This window comes from Notolepis coatsorum (assembly GCF_963971535.1).
Source record: "Notolepis coatsorum genome assembly, chromosome: 3".
NCBI lineage: Eukaryota > Metazoa > Chordata > Actinopteri > Aulopiformes > Paralepididae > Notolepis > Notolepis coatsorum.
Genome location: NC_140167.1, coordinates 95,222,316 through 95,246,762, shown reverse-complemented (window position 1 = coordinate 95,246,762; position 24,447 = coordinate 95,222,316). Strand labels below are relative to the sequence as shown.

At 43.2% G+C, this 24,447-nt stretch overlaps 1 protein-coding gene across 1 annotated transcript in view; it reads right to left on the bottom strand.

Annotated features, from left to right (window-relative positions):
• Window positions 1-2,957: 2,957 nt before the first annotated feature.
• slc44a5b (solute carrier family 44 member 5b) overlaps window positions 2,958-24,447 on the bottom strand; it is a 113,138-nt gene continuing 91,648 nt past the window's right edge. Inside the window, 10 exon segments of the mRNA XM_084311622.1 lie at window positions 2,958-3,378; window positions 6,947-7,031; window positions 7,906-7,994; window positions 8,971-9,041; window positions 10,405-10,478; window positions 15,748-15,851; window positions 17,065-17,159; window positions 18,808-19,070; window positions 24,125-24,212; window positions 24,397-24,447. The exon segment at window positions 24,397-24,447 is cut by the window's right edge and continues 42 nt beyond it. Coding sequence (XP_084167748.1) covers window positions 3,266-3,378; window positions 6,947-7,031; window positions 7,906-7,994; window positions 8,971-9,041; window positions 10,405-10,478; window positions 15,748-15,851; window positions 17,065-17,159; window positions 18,808-19,070; window positions 24,125-24,212; window positions 24,397-24,447 — 1,033 coding nt within the window. The 3' untranslated portion in view covers window positions 2,958-3,265.

Genomic DNA, 24,447 nt, shown 5'->3' with positions numbered 1-24,447 from the left:
AGATTGATCTGTGTATGAAGGAAAAATAAATCCGAGCTACATGCAAAAACAAAATCTATAATTTCCCCAACAATGTCAACGTGGGAGTATTACAGTATAACACATTCTGATATGTTTATAGCAATGGAAACGAATCACACTAGGAACAACAACACACAGCGTGAGTGTAAATTCTGCATGTTTTCAAATTACCGCACCTACGCAAACTTGTTTTGCTTTTTATTGAGTAGTAAAGGTGCACAGGCTGGGGCGTGTACAAGCGTGTTCCCAGAGAACGGGCACAAGGTGTGTAAACCTGGCAGTGATGTCACCCTGAGGTAGAGCGGCACAGTAGGGGTACATTCAGACCCTCACACGCTGTGACTAAAGGACGCGTGGGACCGGGGAGCTCAGCATGAGTCATATCAGAGGACAGCAGCAGTACAGTAGCTCACGGCGTGGGCTCATGTTGTCTGAGTGTGGTGGCTCTGGATGTCCAGGAGGACCAAGACGGCAGGAAGAAAAACTAAAACAAAACATTGTTTTCAACTAGAGGTTCACAAATTAACAAAGAAAAACAAATTTTCTTTATTTTGGACCAACTTTCCCCATGTTTTACTTATCAGTATCAGGATGGGTTCTTCAAAACGCAAACAATACGCACTCCAGTTCACCTTTCCCCCTCGGCACAAAATGCTGGTGCCGTTGAGAAGGAGGTAGCCGGCTTCCAACGCCACCGACAACCCATTGGATGAGTTCCAAATGACATTAAAAACAAATACAGGATCTGTACATCTAAACTAAAGCAATACGTCTCCCATCTCTGGGGTGCATCAAGGCATTCCTTAAAAGAGGCTTAAGATCGAAGAACTTTAATTCCTGTGCTGTCATACAACCTGAAGAAGTTAAAGGGTCACATCAGTAAGATAGTTGATTGATTGGAATGAGAACCATGTCGACTCAAACCAAGTTCAATTACATGGAATGAGCGTGTGATTTAATGACAATGATGGGACTGTAATGTCACGACCGTTTAGACTCTTAACTAAATTATGTGCTTATTCCACGACGACATTGAACTTGGTTTGAGTCTACATGGTCGTCATTCGAAATAATCAAATATATTACTAATATAGACCTGGAGAGTGAGGTTTCACCTGTGATTTTTGCCCATTGTGGCCATTGAAGATCAAAACTATAAGTATTACAACCAAACTGTGTTGTGTAGGCTCATAATCTTTGATGGAGGTATAGATTATTTAATTATTTCACTGTTACAACCAAGAAAGGTACATTTCTTTACAGGAAAATGTGTTTTATATCCAGGCACGCAGTGCTCATGGGACGTGGTTGCACGGCGCACCAAACTTCTTTGAGCAGGAGCACGCACGTGCACACAAGAATGTCCACTCGACTCTGCGCCAAGTACCCACCTGGCTACTTTGCATAACAATAGCTCAGGTCGTCAGGTGTGTTCAAATACTACAGTTGGACCATTCACACAAATCCTGTGAAGGAAACGTGTTACATTCCATTCCTAGAGGCAATTAGGCATCGTCTTTATTCGCGAGGGAACATTTACGCGCTTGCGCGGGAACACAGTGCAACCCCTTATGAAATCACCACTGCACCACTGTTTATAACGTAATCTTTACTCGTTTCCATGGTAACTACTACAATACCCAAACGCCTTGCCAATCTTTGACCAATCACAAGAGCACAGCTACTTTGATGTCTGTATCCCTCGTCATTCACGTCGGTTACCGCAGCATTTGCTGCCATCTTTGTTTTGATTGAAGCCATGAATACGACGTACAAAAAACATGTAAACTATGGTGTTTAAAAACCAACGAGTGAGCTAATCACGAGTCTATACTGTAATTCCAATAGTGTATCGTGTCTGTTGTTTTGACTATTTTAGTTTCTTTTTTTTCTTTCACTTTTTTGTTCATTATACTTTTTTGAGGACATACAAGTCAAAGTATATGTATGCACATATGCATTATTGTATTATCATTGTCCACATAGAACAGATAACAACATTAAACAGAAAAGAATAAAAAGTAAACAATAAGACAAACAAACACTGACTTGGTCGCACAACAGTCATCTCAAAAGTATATATATATATATATATATATATATATATATATATACACATATAATAATAGTATATCAAATATATAGCACATGTTCAAGTACCCAAATATGCTTCTCCACTATTTTAGTTTCACAACGTCATCCTAAATCTTTTATTAAAATAAAAATGTTTAATGCTGGACACTGTGTGGCAAATAGGTTTCTCAATATGAGTCACTGTGAGGCTGAGGGACATTACTCACTCAGTTCATGGTTCCATCTACTGGTTTGACCGTTTCACAGAGGAAAGAAATGCATTCAATGAGCAGCGCTTCATGTTTGACACGGTGCACAACAGACCACTGAAATGTAGTGGTGCCACCAAGTGGCACGGTCTGGTAACTACAGGCTATAAATGAAAAAGTGTTGTGTGTGTACAGCCATAGATATATATAGAACACTAGATAGCTTGCCCGCGCTGCCGGCCAATGGAGAGCGACGTCACTGAACCGCCGCCATCTTGCTCCAGTTAGCCTTGAGTGAGAGTGAGTGAGCTGCACAGACAAAAATACTCATAACTCGCTGAAATATTGACGGATTTACAAACGGTTTGGTTTATTACAAGCATTATTAACGTGGCTATGATTCAAGCGGTTTGTAAAAAAAACATCTTTAAACATCTTTTTTTTATAAGTATGTAGTATCATAACTACATCTTTGATGTTTATAGCAAACCAACCCGTTTGTAAATCCGTCAATATTTCAGCGAGTTATGAGTATTTTTGTCTGTGCAGCTCACTCACTCTCACTCAAGGCTAACTGGAGCAAGATGGCGGCGGTTCAGTGACGCTGGTGACTCCGCCTTAAGCTATCTAGTGTTCTATAGATATCTATGTGTACAGCCCTCTTATAATATACAGGATGCATTCAGACACATGGTCTGTGATGAGTTGATCGCACAAAACAGCCTAATCATGAAGACCCGAGTGTCTGCCATAGGCATGAGGAAGACCCTAGAGGGGCCTCAAAGTGGCGGTTGTACAATTTCCCCACTAACGCGCCGTGTAATCTGTATTATTGTTTGTAATGTGCGCCACTACACCTGGATTGCATTTAGCAGACGACTGTGTCCACATAGGACCTTGTTGTACCATTGCTTTGGTGGGTTCCGCTTTGCCAAGTTGTCCTCTATCCACCCCTCCTCCCTTCATCTCCTCCGTTTCTTCTTCGTGCTGTTCCTCTTGTTGAGGATGGTCCTCAAGCCGCTGCTCATGTAGTAAGGCCTGGCCGCAGAACCGTTGTTGGTCTCCAGATCCACCACTAGGGGGCAGTAGCAGCCTCATGTTAATTAATAAACACGTTTGAATCCATGTTCACTTCCAATTCAAATGCAATCAATTGTGCAATGATTAGAAAAGACCCTTATGAATAGTGAAATTAAAACAATGAACAAGAGAGAATCACCTGGAATATATGATGCGCAATACTTAAACCATTTAGATTTATTCAAAAGAGGAATCACAATTAATTTAATGTCATTGATTAAAAAAAAGGATTTTCTTGTACAAAAGACACAGAATAACCTCCAGACAGATGTGTGTATTATATCTAGTATTAAAAAGAACACTACATCTGAACCATTCAATATAAAATTTACCAAAAATGGCTTTGACATCCTTTTTATAAACGGTATCTCAAAGGTTCCCGGTATTTTGTTCAAAAACCACAGAAGAAGAGGAACATCTTCTTGTTCCACAACGAGGCACATAAACTAGCAACTGCATTTGGAAATGTCCTGGAGGTCGTCAGGTTCTACTCACATCTCATCCTCAGCAAGAGCGGGAAATGCATCTGGAAGTCTTGGAGCTCCCATATAATATCTGTTTCTTATACAGTACATCAATGAGTATAACTATAATGGAGACATCCTCAACCTGTGCGAGTGTGTGTGTCCTTGTATAATACATGAAATAGGTGAAATTGTTTCCCCATTTGCAGAATTGCACATAATTATTATAATATCTTTTAAAAAAAAATGTTTAGACGTGTAAAAAAAGAAAAGAAAAAAGAAATCTAACCAATGGTAAACACACATCCAAAAAGATAATCATGCTCGACAGAAAACCCATCACGTGGTACTTTTCCCACACATGAGTGCCTACAAAACATGATTTTACACCAGAAGCCAGAAGCGACCCGCGAGGGTGGTGCCCCTGTCTCACGCTCCAGCCCCCCACCATTTCCTTATGTCTGTGGTATTGTGCGCCATAGTCTATCAGTGGCATCTGTACATTTCAGGTCCTTGTGCATGTTGGAAATCAAAAAGCCGGCATCATCACCCACACAAACACACACATGGTGTCCTGCACATGCTACTCTATGTGTTGCAATGCCTTCTGGGAAGGCAGAGGTCAGCAGAGAGTCAACAGAGACAGAAAAGAACAAAATGCAGAAAGAAAAGGCGTCATTCAGAGAGTTGTGAATAGAGCCCAGAGTTGCGAATAGAGCTCAGAGGAAGTGAATAGAGACCCTTTTTCCTAGGACCACTAAGCTCCTTCTGTGATAATTTTTTTTATAAATAAATAATAGAATTGACCCATCTCAAGCCTGCCCAATTTTCTTGAAGAAAATAGAAAAGAGGGCGGGGTTTGAGATAGGTACACTCTCAAGGCTGAGTCCCCGTTACCACTGGGAGACAAGTCACACCGTAAGAAGTAGCCGGTGCCGAGCATCTTCCGTGAGAACGTCCTTGTTATATTGGTCTAGTAGGAAGAAAAAAACATGTCCGGTCACGGCCAGGCCAGGCCATCTGGCTCCATTATAAAGAGTCCAGCCTTTGGAAGCCTTACTGTCCAAACGCCTCTACTGGAAACCTGACAGGTGATTGAGAGGGTTGCTGTTGGTTCAGCTAGTGTGTACGGGTCTCTCTCTGCCTCAAGAAGCAGCGGGCAGTTTGGGGCCGAGCTCTCCCTTGCGTAGGATCTTGTGCAGGCCAGGAGACATGTAGTAGGGCCTGGAGGAGGTACCCTGGTTCCTCTCCAGGTCTTCACCTGCCCCCGGGTCCCAGCACCAGAGGCACAGCCCAGAGGGAGGAGCGAAGGGGAAAGAAGAAGAAGATGAAGAAGAGGAGGAGGAAGAGGAGGAAGGAAAGAAGCACACACAGATTAAAACAGTGAAAAAGAGATAGGGAAGAGGCGTTAGCAGAGGCAAATAACTCAAGTCAAGCAAGACAGTGAAACAAAGTAGGAAAACCATTAAGAGCCCAAGCAGGGAATAGACAGGTACCAGTTTAGTGGTGAGTTTACAGCCAATGCAAGGTTTTGAAGAAGATAAGTGCTGAGCTCTGACAAAGCATAAAAAATAGACTAGTTAACCCTTTCACTGCTGCACAACAGCAGGTTAACCCTTTCACTGCCACACTACAGAAGGTTAACATAGTGAACATATAATCCATCACTTTAGCCCTCAGCCCAAATGCACTGTGAAGAATGACTGCTGAACGAGAGAGAGAACAGCTGTTTATCTTCACCACGGGCTGAAAGAAAAAGGCCGTGGGGCTCTTCTTTCTAAATAACGACGACACTTGTCCACGGGATCCTCGGTCCAACAGAGGAGTGGCACACTGTAATACTGACTGTTGTTTGTGTTCACACTGTAATACTGACTGTTGTGTTTGTGTTCACACTGTAATACTGACTGTTGTGTTTGTGTTCACACTGTAATACTGACTGTTGTGTTTGTGTTCACACTGTAATATTGACTGTTGTGTTTGTGTTCACAGTGTAATACTGACTGTTGTGTTTGTTCACACTGTAATACTGACTGTTGTGTTTGTGTTCACACTGTAATATTGACTGTTGTGTTTGTGTTCACAGTGTAATACTGACTGTTGTGTTTGTTCACACTGTAATACTGACTGTTGTGTTTGTGTTCACACTGTAATATTGACTGTTGTGTTTGTGTTCACAGTGTAATACTGACTGTTGTGTTTGTTCACACTGTAATACTGACTGTTGTGTTTGTTCACACTGTAATACTGACTGTTGTGTTTGTGTTCACAGTGTAATACTGACTGTTGTGTTTGTGTTCATAGTGTAATACTGACTGTTGTGTTTGTGTTCATAGTGTAATATTGACTGTTGTGTTTGTTTTATCAGTGTAATATTGACTGTTGTGTTTGTGTTCACAGTGTAATATTGACTGAATATTATTGTTCCGTGCGAGAGTCAAGTGGCGCTCCGATTCTATGAGCGCGCCCCAATACCAAGCCCTCTCGTGGTTCCATGTTCAGAGCCTCCGGTAACCACTTCTCCAAAAATGTAGTTGCATCCTGGCCCTCTGCCTTCTCCGGTAGCCCCACCAACCTCACGTTATTTCTCCGACTTCTGCATTCCAAGTCTTCCACTTTGTCGAGAAGGTTTTTATTAACTGTGTTCTCCAGAGTGCTAACTTTGGATGTTAGCTTAGTAACGTTGTCCTCCACGTTAGAAATCCGCTGTACGGTCCGCTCCATGCGGCTTGTGCAATTTTGCATCCGTTTCTTTATTTCCGTAATTGTTGTTTGCACTTCGTACATTTTCTTATAAAGTCCACTTTTCAACGACAGTATGGCTTTCATGATATCTCTGTTGCTCTTCTTGTCTGGACCCAACATTTCATCCCCTGCTTCGTCGACGTCCACATGAACGTTGGCCATATCTCCCGCCCGCTTGGCGGTGTTGCTAGCCTCCTCCACCTCCGACTGTTCGTCCTTCTTTCTATCTTTGCGCGACTTTGAATACGATTCCGATTCGTTTTGTAGGATTAAATTACACGCTAGCAGCAGAGCTTAAAATGTGCAACCTCCTAGTTACTCGTCATATCCGGAGGTCAAGAGGAGCATACTTACAGAAGCAGAGGAACAGCGTGTCCACACACATCGCATACACGTTGAAGAAGCCGTGTGCAATCAGGTAGGATCCGAATATCACCGTCTGCAAGTGAGAACGCATGTGACTCAATATGGCTCATGTACAGCCTTGACCAACGGTTGCTAGTGTGACCTTTTCGCACACATACACTCTATTACACACAGGGTTAAAACCTCTTAACATGCAACGGCCCACATGTGGGCCCTCTTGAGGAAGATTTGCCCACTGGCGCGACATGCCACTTTGCAAGCATCTGGCGGCTCGGGTTTGCATTTCTTTTTATACAATATATAAATAAATTCTATAAATATATATAGAATTAAAGCCCTATTTGTTGACGTTCGAATGCCACCTCAAATCCGTTCAGCGGTTCTCGAGTTACATGCCGATATGCGAGGCGTGCGCCATTGATTGTACACGGCAGAGTCAGATTACCACCCCGGACTCCCGGGGCTCTAGCTCCGTCAATCATTTGCAGATCACGAAAACTATTGGACAGGGTTGTAGCCAATGAGGGTGGCTTTCCAATGATATCCCACAAGGGGATGTGCGAATCAGGGATCTAGGTGAAAAGTCACAAGCAAAAACAGGAAGAGAAAAACCCTGCAGAATCAATGAGGAAATGGAATCTTGGAGAGCTTTTTTTTGTCTTTTCTTTACTGCTGTGAAGCACGTTGAGCTGCAATTCTTGTATGAAAGGTGCTATACAAATAAAGTTTATTATTATTATTACTACATGATCTTCGAGATATCCCCCCAGGATTAGAGCTAACCCTGCTTCAGAGCAAGGTGGGCAAATATGAGTTAAAATCGTGAAACTGTTGTCAACCCAGGGTTCAGCTTATTGTACCCAACTATACAGTAAGTCAACAGATGTATGATATTCTAGTATCACTTATCTGTGCCTTTATTCTAAAGATGCAGTTATATTTCTTACCAGCAGGGGGACCCAGTAGTAATTTAAAGATGGCACCTCCTCTTGAATGACTGGTATCTTACGTGTGAAGAAGAAAAATGCAAGAACACCTGAAAAAGAGATACAAATGTTAACAATTAGAGACCCTTTTCTGTCTTATTTTAGGGAGGGGGGGGGGGGGGGTCTTTAGGGGGAGATGGCAGGTTAACACATTCCACATAGAAGTGGTGACTTCATCTGAAGGCCGGGAACGTGAGGATGTATTTGAGATGCAGCTCAGCGCTGTGTCAATCTGTAATAAACATTGTACTTTAGTTAGGCGCCTATTACAATTTAGAAAGTTTAGAGTGTATAAGGGTTTAGAACATTAGAGTGTATGAGGGTTTATAACATTAATGTATGATGGAAGTATATGATGGCCATTGTCATGCTCATTTATGGCTCATAAGTAGTTTTTGGGTTGATACCATTTTGTTACACAGATTTGGTGCAAAATGTAACCATTTATGAGAATTGATAAAAACATTAAAAAAAAACACTAGATGGCTCAAGGCAGAGCGTAGTTCACCGGCTGCCCTCTTGCTGAGTGGACTACTGCTTTAAGGTGATGATCTGCACAAACAGAAATACTCTTAACTCGCTGAAATCTTGACGGATTTACAAACGGTTTGGTTTATTACAAACATTATTAACATGGCTATGACTCTTTACTTAACTTTTTTTCATATGAAAGTCCATTATAAGTATGCAGTATGATAACTACATCTCTGACGTTTTTAACAAACCAAATGGTTGAACATTGAGCGAGCTATGGTTATTTCAATAGTACATGATGCCCCATAGACATGCATGTTATGAGTGGGCGTGCTCCACCCACGCAAGATGGCCGCCGTGTGGCAACGTCGGTCTCCGTTGGCCAGCAGCGCGGCTGAGTCATCTAGTGATATATATATATCTATGGCGCAGACGCCACTGCGGGTCCCGAAGGGGGGGGGGGTTATGGATCGTTCCACACATCTGTTATTTCTGTCCAAGAAAAACATCTGCAATTCACCACCAAGTGCGGAGCTACGGAACGGAACTCACCGACACTCCCCGAAATAAGCAGCTTCCCCAAGAAGAGCAGAAACTCTGTCACCTTGTCCAGAACCGTCACCCTGCACAGAGAGAAGTCAGAGTGGAGGAGGAGACACCCACAGGGAGACGGACAGAACACCTCTGGTGCAGAAACAGACATGCAGCGCGCGGTCCTGCGAGAGGCCTTACCTCACCACGTTAAACAGACATGCAGAGCGTGGTGCTGCGAGAGGCCTTACCTCACCACGTTCAGAAACAGACATGCAGAGCGTGGTGCTGCGAGAGGCCTTACCTCACCACGTTAAACAGACATGCAGCGCGTGGTGCTGCGAGAGGCCTTACCTCACCACGTTCAGAAACAGACATGCAGCGCGCGGTCCTGCGAGAGGCCTTACCTCACCACGTTAAACAGACATGCAGAGCGTGGTGCTGCGAGAGGCCTTACCTCACCACGTTCAGAAACAGACATGCAGAGCGCGGTCCTGCGAGAGGCCTTACCTCACCACGTTAAACAGACATGCAGAGCGTGGTGCTGCGAGAGGCCTTACCTCACCACGTTAAACAGACATGCAGCGCGTGGTCCTGCGAGAGGCCTTACCTCACCACGTTCAGAAACAGACATGCAGAGCGTGGTGCTGTGAGAGGCCTTACCTCACCACGTTAAACAGACATGCAGCGCGCGGTCCTGCGAGAGGCCTTACCTCACCACGTTCAGAAACAGACATGCAGAGCGTGGTCCTGCGAGAGGCCTTACCTCACCACGTTCAGAAACAGACATGCAGAGCGTGGTCCTGCGAGAGGCCTTACCTCACCACGTTCAGAAACAGACATGCAGCGCGTGGTGCTGCGAGAGGCCTTACCTCACCACGTTCAGAAACAGACATGCAGCGCGTGGTGCTGCGAGAGGCCTTACCTCACCACGTTCAGAAACAGACATGCAGCGCGTGGTGCTGCGAGAGGCCTTACCTCACCACGTTCAGAAACAGACATGCAGCGCGTGGTCCTGCGAGAGGCCTTACCTCACCACGTTCAGAAACAGACATGCAGCGCGTGGTGCTGCGAGAGGCCTTACCTCACCACGTTCAGAGACAGACATGCAGCGCGTGGTGCTGCGAGAGGCCTTACCTCACCACGTTCAGAAACAGACATGCAGCGCGTGGTGCTGCGAGAGGCCTTACCTCACCACGTTCAGAAACAGACATGCAGCGCGTGGTCCTGCGAGAGGCCTTACCTCACCACGTTCAGAAACAGACATGCAGCGCGTGGTCCTGCGAGAGGCCTTACCTCACCACGTTCAGAGACAGACATGCAGCGCGTGGTCCTGCGAGAGGCCTTACCTCACCACGTTCAGAGACAGACATGCAGCGCGTGGTCCTGCGAGAGGCCTTACCTCACCACGTTCAGAAACAGACATGCAGCGCGTGGTCCTGCGAGAGGCCTTACCTCACCACGTTCCGCATCAGGAGGAAGAAGGCGTCCTTGGCCGAGGTGCAGAAGTTCTTCCCGTATATTGCTATCTGATGGCGAGAAACGAGACACGTGTCACACATGACCTCCGTCTCCAGTGACACGGCTGTAGGGAATCAAACAACCGTTAAGAGAATATAATATAAGATATTTCTTTATTGATCCCCTTGGGGAAATTCAGGCATCATAGCAGCATGGGGGAGGGGGGGGGGTACTGGTAGTATAAGACAATTGGTACAGGTGACAGAATTATAGTACAGTGGAGAAGTACAAATAAAATAGAATAAAAAAGCAGTGTAAACAATATAACACTGTTTTTAAAAAAGGGAACTAGACAGTCTTACCCACATCTAAAAAACGAAGAGTGTCAAACTCAAATTTGTGACGTTGTCAAGTATAAAATGGAGACAATGAATAGGGGAAAGATGGTAAAAGGTGACACTGAGAGCACCCAGGGGGATGTTCTGAGTATATGGGTGCATTTTCAGTTTCAGAACCGCGAACAATATTATAGAATAAAGCTCATTTAGGCATACATTTTATTAAAACATTTTTTTACATTCTGTGGGTCTCCCTTCATTGTCAACGGAGCAGCTCCAGACCTTATATCTGATGCCATCACAGGGTTGAGTTCTGCTTCTCGGCTTAGTCCACTTTTCCACATTTCATGGGGGTGTTTCATGACCGTATATGGTTAATTACGGGCGGTTCTATATGCAAATACTTAAAATCGTGCACGAGCGCGGAGCGTAGAACAAATGGTATTTATCAACACGGAGTGTGCGTAGAACCCGTGTGATAAATCCTGATTTTTCTGTACGTACACACATTCTAAATTCTGTGCTTAAGAACAAAAATAGAACACTTTCTAAGCATTGTTGATAAATGAGGGCCAAGGCCTCTAAACAGTAGAAGTGCCAACGGAGACATGGGTGTGAATTAGGGGTCTGCACAGGCCTGAAAATGAACCCTTTCACTACCACACGAGAGAAGGTTAACCTTTCACTGCCACACTACAGACGGTTAACCTTTCACTGCCACACTACAGACGGTTAACCTTTCACTACCACACTACAGAAGGTTAACCTTTCACTACCACACTACAGAAGGTTAACCTTTCATTACCACACTACAGAAGGTTAACCTTTCACTACCACACTACAGAAGGTTAACCTTTCACTACCACACGACAGAAGGTTAACCTTTCACTACCACACGACAGAAGGTTAACCTTTCACTGCCACACTACAGACGGTTAACCTTTCACTGCCACACTACAGACGGTTAACCGTCTGTAGTGTGGTAGTGAAAGGGTTAACCTTCTGTCGTGTGGTTGTGAAAGGGTTAACCCTTTGTCGTGTGGCAGGGCGGAGCTTCCCTAGAGCCAAAAACTGTGCACAGCCAAAAAGAATATATAATTATAAAAGAAATTAAGAAATATTCAATTTAACCCTTTAATCGCCGTTGACGCTGAAACACGTCATTCCCCGCCATGCTTATTCTGCCGATGACGCTGGACAGCGTCTTTGATATCAATATTTCAAAAATCTGTGATCGAAATCATATTTCTCCCCCGGAGACATTATATGTACTGGTGAGCCCCTGTCAACTCTCTAACGGTTCAAGAGCGCCATCTGGTGGCCGATCGGCAGATCGCCCAGGAAAGAAACAGGGAAGTGGAAGCTGGTGCTCATTTCAATTTGGTCTGATCACTCGCTATTAGGGTTGGGCACCGAAAACCGGTTCTAATAGGAACCGGTTCCTAACTTCCGGTTCTGGAACCGGAAGTAACATATTTGAATTTCGATTCTAAATTTCGATTTTTTTTTTTTTTTTTTTTTTACTTTTTTTTTTTTTTCTTTAATACCCTAGTTACAGTACAGCAACCAAATTAAACTGTATCAAGTCAACTGAAAATGTGAATAGTATGATTTTCTTTTTGAAATAAAAAAAAAATAAAAAATCTCCTTCGAAATAAGCTGTGACCTGTTTTGACCTGCACCTCAAAGAATCGGAATCGAGAATCGTTTAGAACAGGAATCGATATGGAGAATCGGAATCGGAACCGGAATCGTTCAAATCCAAACGATGCCCAACCCTACTCGCTATAGGTCCCGGCACTCGAGCTCGACACAATGGATATCGATCCGTTGCCAATAACTCGATAAACAACATGATTTGGACGTATATACTATTATACAACCTGGAAATGGATCGGGTATTTCTACATCCCATAATAGAAAAAATTCTGTTCCACGCTCATCTCCCAACGGCGAGAGGAAGCTACGGTGAGTTTCAGCGTTATTTTGTAATGTCTTCTATACTAACTGCTCCAATGATCATATCACCCACACTAGATGAATGATATAACGTTGCCCACGGAATTATAAACGACCCCCCGCCCATCCGGTCAACATCAGATCATACGTAGTAACTTCTAGAAGTACGTACAGTTGACATTTTTTATCTCGCGCCGATTGCTATCAAACTGTATACAATCATCATTTAGGGCTATAAATCACGTTCTGGAGAAAGCTGCAGAAAACGATAAAAACATACTTATACTTTAGACCGTATTTTAGTATGAATATGTGAATGAAAAAGTATAACGTTGCTACACCCTGAACAATAGATATAGGACTTTGAATGGGCCATGGTAATGTCAATTTAGCAATACAATTTAAAAAGTTATAGCGCTGCAAAGAAGGGGAACTTCTCCATGTTAAATAGGGCTGGCGAGGGATGGTAAATTATGAATTTAACCCCGGCGATCAAAGGGTTAATTATTATTATAGTTTGTTAGCTAAGTTGTTTGTTTTAATTCCTTAGTGTGCACTTTACATTTCTTCTTAATTTTCTTTGAAAGCAAATTTGCACATTCTTTTATCGTTTGTTATTGTTATTATTATTGTTTGTTAGCTAAGTTGTTTATTTGTTTTAATTCTTTAGTGTGCACTTTACATTTCTTCTTAAGAAGAAGCTTGCCTAGGGCACCAAATGTGCTAGGTCCGGCCCTGCAGGGAGCAGCCCGGCCGAGCCCAAATTATTTATTTGAAAACAAAGTGTCGGGTTGGGTTGACCAGTGTTGATGCAGACCTCTAGTGTGAATCAGTCCAAGCTACTCACAGTTCAGAACAACATCTAACTAGATTAGATTCATTGATATGATTAAAGTATTATACAAAGACCCATCGGCCATGATTACAACAGGTACAATCATCTCCAAAATCTTTCCGGTATCACGCTCAGCCAGACAGGGTTGCCCTCTTAGTCCCGGACTATTCGATCTATCATTAGAGCCTTTAGCACAATATATAAGACAATCCCAATCCATAGAACCAATCGTAATCAAGGGCACACAAAATAAAATTAGTTCATATGCGGACGACGTAATATTGTTCATGCAAAACCCCAACACCACATTGCCTCATCTGCTCAAGTTGATTGAGAACTTTGGTGATTTATCGGGATTTAAGATAAATTGGCCGAAGTCGGCTTTCCTTCCACTTAACACCCCTGCAAAAAAATATATAACCCTCCCAGGAGAGATACCTATGGTAAAACATTTTAGATGCTTGGATGTCTATTCCCCACCATAAGACAAACGGTGAAGCACAATTACACAAAAATCCAAAACAAAATCAAAGACGACCTTGATAGGTGGGCAAAACTTAAAAACTCAGTACAGGCACGGATATCAATAGTTAAGATGGATGTACTACGTAGAATCAACTTCTTCAGTTCAATGCTACCGTTACCCCCTCCAGAGGGTTACTGGAAAAGATTACACTCCTCCACATACAAATTTATTTGGAATAACAAACCACCACGTATAAAAAGATCCACCGCACAGAGAAATAAAGCAGACGGTGGCATGGCATTTCCAGATTTTTTCCACTATTTTAAGGCGTACACATTAAGACCATTGACAACATGGTTTGATCCCCAAGCATTAGTATCCTGGAGAAAATTAGAAGAAAACATAGTAGCCCCACATAGACTGAAGGACATAGCATACACTAAACTACCAATCAAGCACTGTGAACGAAAATTTGGCCCCATAATTACCCATGCGATCCGGATATGGCGTGAAACACAAAAAAAATATCCTAACCCACATAAATGGCACAATCATACTCCCTTATTCAATAACAATGCACTCTTAATTGAAAAACGACCTATAAGATTCCCTATATGGGAAGAGCAAGGCATACACTCATTAGGGGATGTTTTTAACAAACAGGGTTTTTGTAGTTATGGAGAAATATGCAAAAAATGTTATCTCACCAAGTCCACATGTTTTTTTTTTACATACAGTTACGGCTATGTTTGAAGTCTCACGGTGTTCCATTAGACATACCAATTGAACACCACAGATACCACAAATTCTTCTATGAAAGAGAGGTTTTGTTTCAGATTTTTATCATCAATTACTAACATCGTATGAAACCCTCCAACTAGACTCTGTCTGGAGGAGGGATATACCAGACCTGGAAAGTGACTTTGATTGGTAAGGAGCCTGGGCAAATGTCCGACTTACATCAAGGAACCCGGACCATCAACAAATCAATCTTAACTATATTCACAGGACATACTTGACTCCTATAAGACTGAACAGAATGGGTCTTAAACAAGACTCCAAATGCTCCCAATGTACAAATGGGGACGAAGGGACATTTATGCACATGTATTGGGACTGCCCACCAGTTAAGACATTCTGGAAAGATGTGACCCAACAATTATCAAAACTCGTATCTTGGAATATACCTGTACACCCCTCTGTATTACTATTGAATGATGTTTTTGAGTTTGCAGTAAATCCACAGCTAAAGAGATTGGTTTTATCGGGTATCACAGTAGCTAAAAAGCTGATCGCATCACGCTGGTTTCAACCGGAAAAAATTTGCCGGAAAGTTTGGTTTCTTACATATCTCGATGTAATTTACCATGAAATATCTACAGCAAGAATTTTGGGTCTCAATGAATCCAAAATGTCAATGTGGTTAGAAGTGGTGGAGAGAATAAAAGCTAGCTTATAATGGTAGTGTCTGGTTAGGAGCGAGGGATAATGGAGGTACTTCTCAAGGTGGGGTCCGGGAGGGGGGGGTTCGAGCTGGAGCATATGTGTGTAGGTTTTTAGATAACAGGTATTAGGGGTATATCCTGTATAAGACATTGGTATAAATGGTAATTTCGTTGGATATACACTGTATATTAATGCTTGTGTATCTTATCGTGTGTTGTCATGTTTGTTTATATGTGTGTTTAAAAAATAATAAAAAAAAAAAAAAAAAAAGAAAAGAACAACATCTAACTCACCATGATGTAGGCGTTCCTGTTCATGAACTTGATGAAGTGCTCCAGGCACCAGAAGCAGCATTTGAGGCAGCAGAGAACGAATCGAGCAAATGCATTGTGAGCACCTGGTGAAGAAAACACACCCTAATCACCATCACCAATAATAATAATAATAATAGATTCAATTTGTACCGCACTTTATATTCGCGAGAATCTCAGAGTGCTACAGGAGATAGACAAAAAGTTAAATGAATAAAACAATTAAAATGAATAAAAACAATTAAAATGACCAACAACCAATGAAATGGAAGAACATAAGAGTAAAATAAAAGTAAAATAATAATAAAATGAATAGAAGTAAAAAATAAAAGTAAAAGAAAATTCAGGCAAAAGCCTTGTTAAAAATAAATGTTTTTAGGCCCCTTTTAAAAGCCTTGACGGATTGTGGTGCTCTCAGGTGGATGGGGAGAGCATTCCACAGTCTGGGTGCGGCAGAGCAGAAGGCTCGATCGCCCATGGTGTGCAGCTTAGTCCTGGGGGCTTTGAGGAGGTAGGCTGTGCCGGAGCGGAGGGAGTGTGAGGAGGACTGGGGGGTGAGGAGTTCCTTGAGATAGGCAGGGGCACCACCGTGTATGCACAGTGAGGAGGGAGACCTTGAACTCAATCCTGTGTTCCACGGGGAGCCAGTGAAGGGATCTGAGGGTGGGGGTGATGTGATCATATTTGCGCACCCTCATCAGGATCCTAGCAGCGACATTCTGGATGGTTTGCAGTTTTTTTATGCTTTTACTAGAGATCCCGATGAGGAGCTGTTGACCTGGAGAAACCTGTGGTTCATCCACGCCTTAGTCTCCTCCAGGCAAGCGGTCAGTGTGGGGGGTGATGAAGGTGTGATCCGGATATATAGCTGGGTGTCGTCAGCGTAGCAGTGGAACGACACACCGTGCCGGCCGATGATGCGGCCGAGGGGGAGCATGTACAGGGTGAACAGCAGGGGGCCGAGGACGGATCCCTGGGGGACACCGCAGGTGACAGGGTGGTTGGAGGATGTAGAGCCTCCAAGGGAGACACACTCAGTAAATTCACTATATTGTGCAATAGTGTCAATAACCCTTTCACTGCTGCACTACCAAAACGGTTAACCCCTTCCACTGCGACAATACACAGAAGGTTAACCCTTTCACTGCCACACGACAGCCGGTTAACCCTTTCACTGCCACACGACAGAAGGTTAACCCTTTACGTAAAGGGTTAACCTCAGAAGGTTAACCCTTTACGTAAAGGGTTAACCTTCTGTCGTGTGGCAGTGAAAGGGTTAAGTAGTGTGGGTTGTGGTACCTTTGAGTTTGTGATCCAGGTACTCCAGGATGAGTCGGAGCATCTGCACCACGGCCAGGAGAAGAGAACCAAAGGCCAGGGAACCTGTGTGATACCTGTGGAGCACAAGGACATCCCATTACCAGCCGTGTGTGTGTGTGTGTGTGTGTGTGTGTGTGTGTGTGTACCTCGTGTGTCTCATCTGAAGGACGGCACTCGCAGCTGTACGGTGTCCCTATCACCGTAACAGGGGCATTGCTACTGACTAGTCCTCCAGAGTCCAGAGGACGGAGTGCCCCCTGCTGGACAACAACAACACCACCACCACTTTCCAACAGCAGCCTTGACCGGGGCTCGAACCGGTGACCTTGCTATCATGAGTCCGGAGGTTTAATCATGTAGCCACGCCGCCCTTTGTGCCGATTCACCGCTCACTCACCACGGTCTCTTTTGAAAAGATAACATTCTGAAGTTACTAATGCAAAAAAGGAAAATCACTTTTAGTGCTAATGAAATGGAGTAACTTGTTGAACTTGTGTACTCAGCGGTTGCAATATATATATATAAATATATTTAAAAAAAATTATAGACTAGGTATACACTGTAAAACACTGGGGTTCCATAGCCTGAAGTAATATGTAGTACAGGTCCAAATTTTATAAAAATCAGTTTAGAAATGGGTCTTTGAGAGACGTCCGAGTATAACCGGCGACAAAACCGGCACGTAAAAATTCGCTCACCTGACATATCGTCTAGGGCTGGACGATTAATCGATTAAATCGAAATCTCGATTTGCAATGATGCAATTAGCAAATCGAAAACAGAAAAAATAAATGCAATTTATTTTTTTTAACCAGGAAGTCCCATTGAGATACAAGATTGGTTTGGGAGAGGGAGGTAAGGGGTTTTAGATTGTGTGTTGTGAAGTTTAGACTTCAGAGAGGGAGAGTAAAGTACAGAAAAAAAAGGTACCGTTGGGTACCGGTATCGATTCCCAGGTAAAAAGAAAAAATGTCAGGCTCGGTGTCCCGAAAATACCCACCGCGTGCGTAGGCCAGATGCAAGCCGCATTTTACAATAAACCTCTGTGGGGCTGGTTACATTTTTTATATATTTTTTTATAATCGCAAATGTACCGGTAATCGCAATCGCAATATCTATCAGAAAAATCGCAATTAGATTATTTCCCAAAATCGTGCAGCCCTAATATCGTCATGTAACTCGAGAACCGACGCACGGTCGAGTGAAAAATGCAGCCCAGAGCCGCTAGACGCTCGCAAAGTGCCGTGACTTGTGTGCATGGGCATGAGGGCCCGATTTTGGGCCAATGCACGTTAAAGGTCCCCTATTGTTCACTATTTGGGCAATTTTACACAATTCCTGTGAGTCTATGGAACACATCTGTAAGTTTTATTGTCTCAACTGAACTGCAGGAACGGGACGTGGTACAGATTTCACATGTCGCCAGTGTTGGTACAACCCCACATTTCAGGAAACAATGCAAAACACTGGAAAAAGGCAATTTTTACAATAGGGGACCTATTCAATTTAGGATTGAATGTAACAGGACCTTTAAGAGGTTAATGGTGCATTTGTTTGAATGGTGTAATAATAATGAATGAATGAATACATTTTGTAGTATAAACAGTGAAATGGCGTGTTTTCTTGCACATGTGCACATTGTCTCTGGAAACAGTGCGCTGCTGGTACCACAGCGTGTCACCTCTCGTGTCTAAACGTCTCCCATCTCAGCTGCTGACCTACCGTAGGGCTCTGCTGAAGGACGACATCAGGGGGCAGGCGGGGATGTCGTAGGGCTTCCTCAGTGCCCAGTAGTAGGACGCGAAGGCCCCAGCCAGGGTGCACTGGCCCAGGGCGATGGTGAAGTTCACCAGCCACAGGAACACCAGCAGGTTGCACAGCTGGAGGACGAGGATGTAGCGGTGGTACAGGCTCTCCCCGCCGTAGAAGGCAAACGTGCACTGAGCACCCGGGCAGACCTTGGTGACGTTGGTCTGACTGAAGGTCTGGAGGAAAGCACAGGACTGGATATTGTTAAGATGCCATATATCCAGGGGTGTAAAGTACGTGAGTAATTGTACTTTGTTACAATACTTAAGTACTGTTTTTGGGGGATTTGTACTTTACTCGAGGTTTGTATACTTGTACTTACATTACATTTCAGAGAAGAAAAAAAAACATACTTTTTTACTCCTTACATTTAAAATGCAGACCTACAAAGTACAAATCTCGCAGGTCCAACTATTTTAATTAGTATATATGTTTCTCCGGCCGAACTAACGTTAACGTTATTAATCCTGCGGCCGCACTTTATTTAAAAACAGCCAATCAAATCCCCATCAATGGAAAATGAACCCGCCCATACCCATGCTGATTGGTCCTTGTGCAAGACTAGAAAGCGGGGATCTTTGATTAACACTTTGATCGCCAGGCTTAAATTCATAATTTACCATCCTCCGCCAGCTCTATTTACTATGGAGAAGTTCCCCTTCTTTGCAGGGCTATAACTTTTTAAATTGTATTGCTAAATTGACATTACTATGGCCCATTCAATGTCCTATATCTATTGTTCAGGGTGTAGCAACGTTATACTTTTTCATTCACATATTCATACTAAAATACGGTCTAAAGTATAAGTATGTTTTTATCGTTTTCTGCAGCTTTCTCCAGAACGTGATTTATAGCCCCAAATGCATTATATTGATGATGAAATACAGTTTGATAGGAATCTGCGCGAGATAAAACATTTTCAAATGGACGTGCTTCTAGAAGTTACTACTGATCATTTGATGTTGACCGGATGGGGGGGGGGGGGGGGGGTCATTTATAATTCCGTGGCCAACGTTATATGATTCATCTAGTGTGGGTGATATGATCATTAGAGCAGTTAGTATCGAACATGTTAAAAAATAACGATGAATCTTACCGTAGCTTCCTCATAGCGTTGGGCGATGAGCGTGGAACAGAAATGTTCCTATTATGGGATGTAGAAATATGCGATCCATTTCCAGGTTGTATAATAGTATATACGTCCAAATCATGTTGTTTATCGAGTTATTGGTAACGGATTGCTATCCGTTGTGTCCAGCTCGAGTCCTGAGACTATTACCGAGTGATCGGACCGAATTGAAATGAGCACCAGCTTCCATTTCCTGTTTCCGCTCTGGGCGATCCGCCGATCGGCCACCAGATGGCGCTCTTGAACCGTTGGAGAGTTGAGAGGGGCTCAACAGTAGATCTCAGGTCTCCGGGGGAGAAATATGATTTCGATCACAGATTTTAGAAATATTGATATCAAAGACGTGGTACGGCGTCTTTGGCAGAATGAGCATGGCAGGGAAAGACGTCCTACGGCGTTTTTGGCGATTAAAGTGTTAAACACCTGCTATCAGAAGAATAGACAGTCAGAAAAAAAGTTTTTACTTTAACTTTTTAGCACTTAAGTACATTTAAAAGGAGAAACTGTTTGACTTTTACTCAAGTGTGTTTTTAGCCAGATACTCTGACTTTTACTTGAGTACGATTTTGAGACGGTACCCATACTTTCACTTAAGTATAATTTCTGGGTACTTTTTACACCCCTGTATATATCTTAACTAGGCAGGGCTGTACGTTAACTTTTTTTGCACATAGCACTGGTGCTACAGAGGTTGATAGTTTTGTAGCACAGGCCAAAATCTTGTAGCACAAGTATAAAACGTGTTATATTTGTAACAGTCACAAATGTGCCTATTGTATTTGTGTTATTTAGTTGCAGTGCCATGTTTGGCTGTCATTTAGTATATCGCCATGTGTTATTATTACTATGATACTCTCATATGCTATTTTCAATTAATATCATAAACAACATAAGGAATATTAGCATAATTTTGAGTGGACTGAAGGAATGAGTCAGCGTTAATAGTTTTAAATGCAAATAATTTATTGAAACATAGAAGTGGGGTCGGTTGGGACACACACACACAATGGGGGACCCTGATGTAAACAAGACAAACGTCTTTCTCAGGTCTGCATCCCCTTAACAATTGTGTGTATTGAGCCGTACTGTACTGTACCCATTCTGCAATCTGTTAAATAAAGTTTTCATTCATTCATTCACACACACTGTTTCAACTCACCACCCCCGCATCATATTGTAGTCTAGTCTGTCTTCAAACTTCCACTCCTCTCGAAACTTGTTTATTTGAATATCAACATTATCTGTCCATCCTCAGTTTACTATAATATACTCCTGTCCTCCTGACTAGTGACTTCATCATCTTTCCAAACGCACGCACGCACACACACACAGGGAAGGGGAGAGAGTGCCCCCCCCCATTTCCCAGTCCACACTGTGTCTGCTGGCTCTGCCTGTGATCAGGATTAGCTTGTTAGCTTGCTAACGTTGTAGTGATTGTAATGGTACATAAACGTTAATTTCGGGCGATGTGCGCATAAAGGAATGGCGACGGTGCAAAGCATGTAGATGCATTTGACCCGTTGCGAGAAAAAAAACCCACCACGGACTTATTTCGGGACGTGTAGGCGCACTGCTGTGTTAACGCAGCAACCGACCAACGCGCTGCTCTGCTTGCAGAAGGCGCACGGATAGGGCGGATATGACTCGTCGAGTTGTCACAAGAGTTTTTTTCAAAATAAGATTATCATATGCACCTGAACGTTGCTAGCTTTCGGAGCCTAGCTGGAGCTGCGCGTGGGCAGAAATGAGACCCGCTACAGGATTTTCAAAATAAGAGTATCTATATGAACCGAATCCCTATCGCACCAGTGCTACTGAAGTAAATCCATCCATCGCACAGACCGCTGTTGCTGTAGCACGTGCGATATATATCTCGCACTGTACAGGCCTGCTAGGGCTGTCAGTTTATCGCGTTAATTAGATTAATTAATTACACAGCAAATTATGGCATTATTAAAATTAACACAAAATGTATCTAAGCAAATGAATAAAGGGAAGATGATTAAACAGAAGGTTTTGTAGATACAGTACTGAATTCTGCCATCCGGACACATGCCATTTGAAATATGATTAGAGAATATAGAATATCAGGCCTAAAATGGTTATGCGATTAAAATGCGATTAATTATATTAATTAATTACAAATCCTGTAATTAATTAATTAACTTTTTTTTATCACCTGACAGCACTAATCTTAACCATAAGACCATCTCGACCACAAGATGCCATATTGACCATATTCACACGGCTAGCCGGGTGGAAAATAACCCAACCTGAGTGTGACATAAGAGCAAAATGGACACCGTGTGAATATGGTCAATCTGGCCACATGCTATACGGATTGTGTAATTACATGAACTCGTGCTGTGTGATATTTGTGTGACACAGAATTTCAATCATGCATCCAAAACAAGTATATTTAACTTTTTCTTTCAAAATGTCCTTCCCTACCTCCATTTTATATTATTAGTAGTGCTGTCAGGCGATTAAAATTGGTTATCTAATTAATTACAGGATTTGTAATTAATTAATCTAATTAATCACATTTTAATCACAACCATTTTAGGCCTGATATTTTATATTATATAATCATATTTCAAATTGCATGTGTCCGGATGGCAGAATTCAGTACTGTATCTACCTTCTGTTTAATCATCTTCCCTTTATTCATTTGCTTAGATTTTTCAGGTCTGGTCAATATTAGCATGGTGTTATTCACAGTCAAAGCAAAAGAAAAAAAAATAATTGAATTGATATTCTCATTTGGTTCATTACAATTTACTCAAGCCTAGTAACAGACACAGTATTTCTGACACTGGGAATACATTCCCTGAGATCCATAGATTCCAAGAACATGCAAATGGACCATTTAAAAAAAAGTCTGTAAATGTTTATGCTACGTTTTAATGGAATGAATGAGATTTAAACAAATAAAATAAATATATATATTTTTTTGTAATACATTTTGAGTTAATTTTCATAACGCAATAATTTGCTGTGTAATTAATTAATCTAATTAACGCGATAAACCGACAGCCCTAATTATTAGTAGGCAATTTTCCACTGCGTGGCTTTGTTGCTGCAATTTGTGGTAATGTCTCTTTTATGAAAGTATACTATAGCTTTGGAGTAATGAGGATGTCTGTGTTTGCCGGAAAACTCATGAAGGCAGGTATTTTAAAAACCCAACAACTGGACATACTGCAGCACCTCAAACAGTAGCACATGGCGCCGTCACAGAACAGAGGAGCAGCACAGGGCTCATCTCTGGGTCACAGAACAGAGTAGCAGCACAGGGCTCACCTCTGGATCACAGAACAGAGGAGCAGCACAGGGCTCACCTCTGGGTCACAGAACAGAGTAGCAGCACAGGGCTCACCTCTGGGTCACAGAACAGAGGAGCAGCACAGGGCTCACCTCTGGATCACAGAACAGAGGAGCAGCACAGGGCTAACCTCTGGATCACAGAACAGAGCAGCAGCACAGGGCTCACCTCTGGATCACAGAACAGAGCAGCAGCACAGGGCTCACCTCTGGATCACAGAACAGAGGAGCAGCACAGGGCTCACCTCTGGATCACAGAACAGAGGAGCAGCACAGGGCTCACCTCTGGATCACAGAACAGAGCAGCAGCACAGGGCTCACCTCTGGATCACAGAACAGAGCAGCAGCACAGGGCTCACCTCTGGATCACAGAACAGAGTAGCAGCACAGGGCTAACCTCTGGATCACAGAACAGAGCAGCAGCACAGGGCTCACCTCTGGATCACAGAACAGAGCAGCAGCACAGGGCTCACCTCTGGATCACAGAACAGAGGAGCAGCACAGGGCTCACCTCTGGATCACAGAACAGAGCAGCAGCACAGGGCTAACCTCTGGATCACAGAACAGAGGAGCAGCACAGGGCTCACCTCTGGATCACAGAACAGAGGAGCAGGACAGGGCTCACCTCTGGATCACAGAACAGAGGAGCAGCACAGGGCTCACCTCTGGATCACAGAACAGAGCAGCAGCACAGGGCTCACCTCTGGATCACAGAACAGAGCAGCAGCACAGGGCTCACCTCTGGATCACAGAACAGAGTAGCAGCACGGGGCTCACCTCTGGATCACACGTGAAGTTGGTATATATGCAGTTGGGCTGAGTGGACATGACCTTGTAGACCGCATCACCAGACGAGGCCAAGAAGCTGGAGGTCAGCTAGTCAAGGGCTACACAGGAGGAAGAGGAACTCCTAATACACCACAGCAACAAAAACCAACACATTAACTCTGAGCACCGCATGATGTCGGACATAAAACTACCATAGACTGTAAAAGAAGTATAGCGCTGGGCTCCGGACGGACCGGTACCACCTGGTACAGCAAGGATACACAGCTGTGACGGCCCAGTAGGCGATACAGACGGACAGCAGGAGGAAGGTG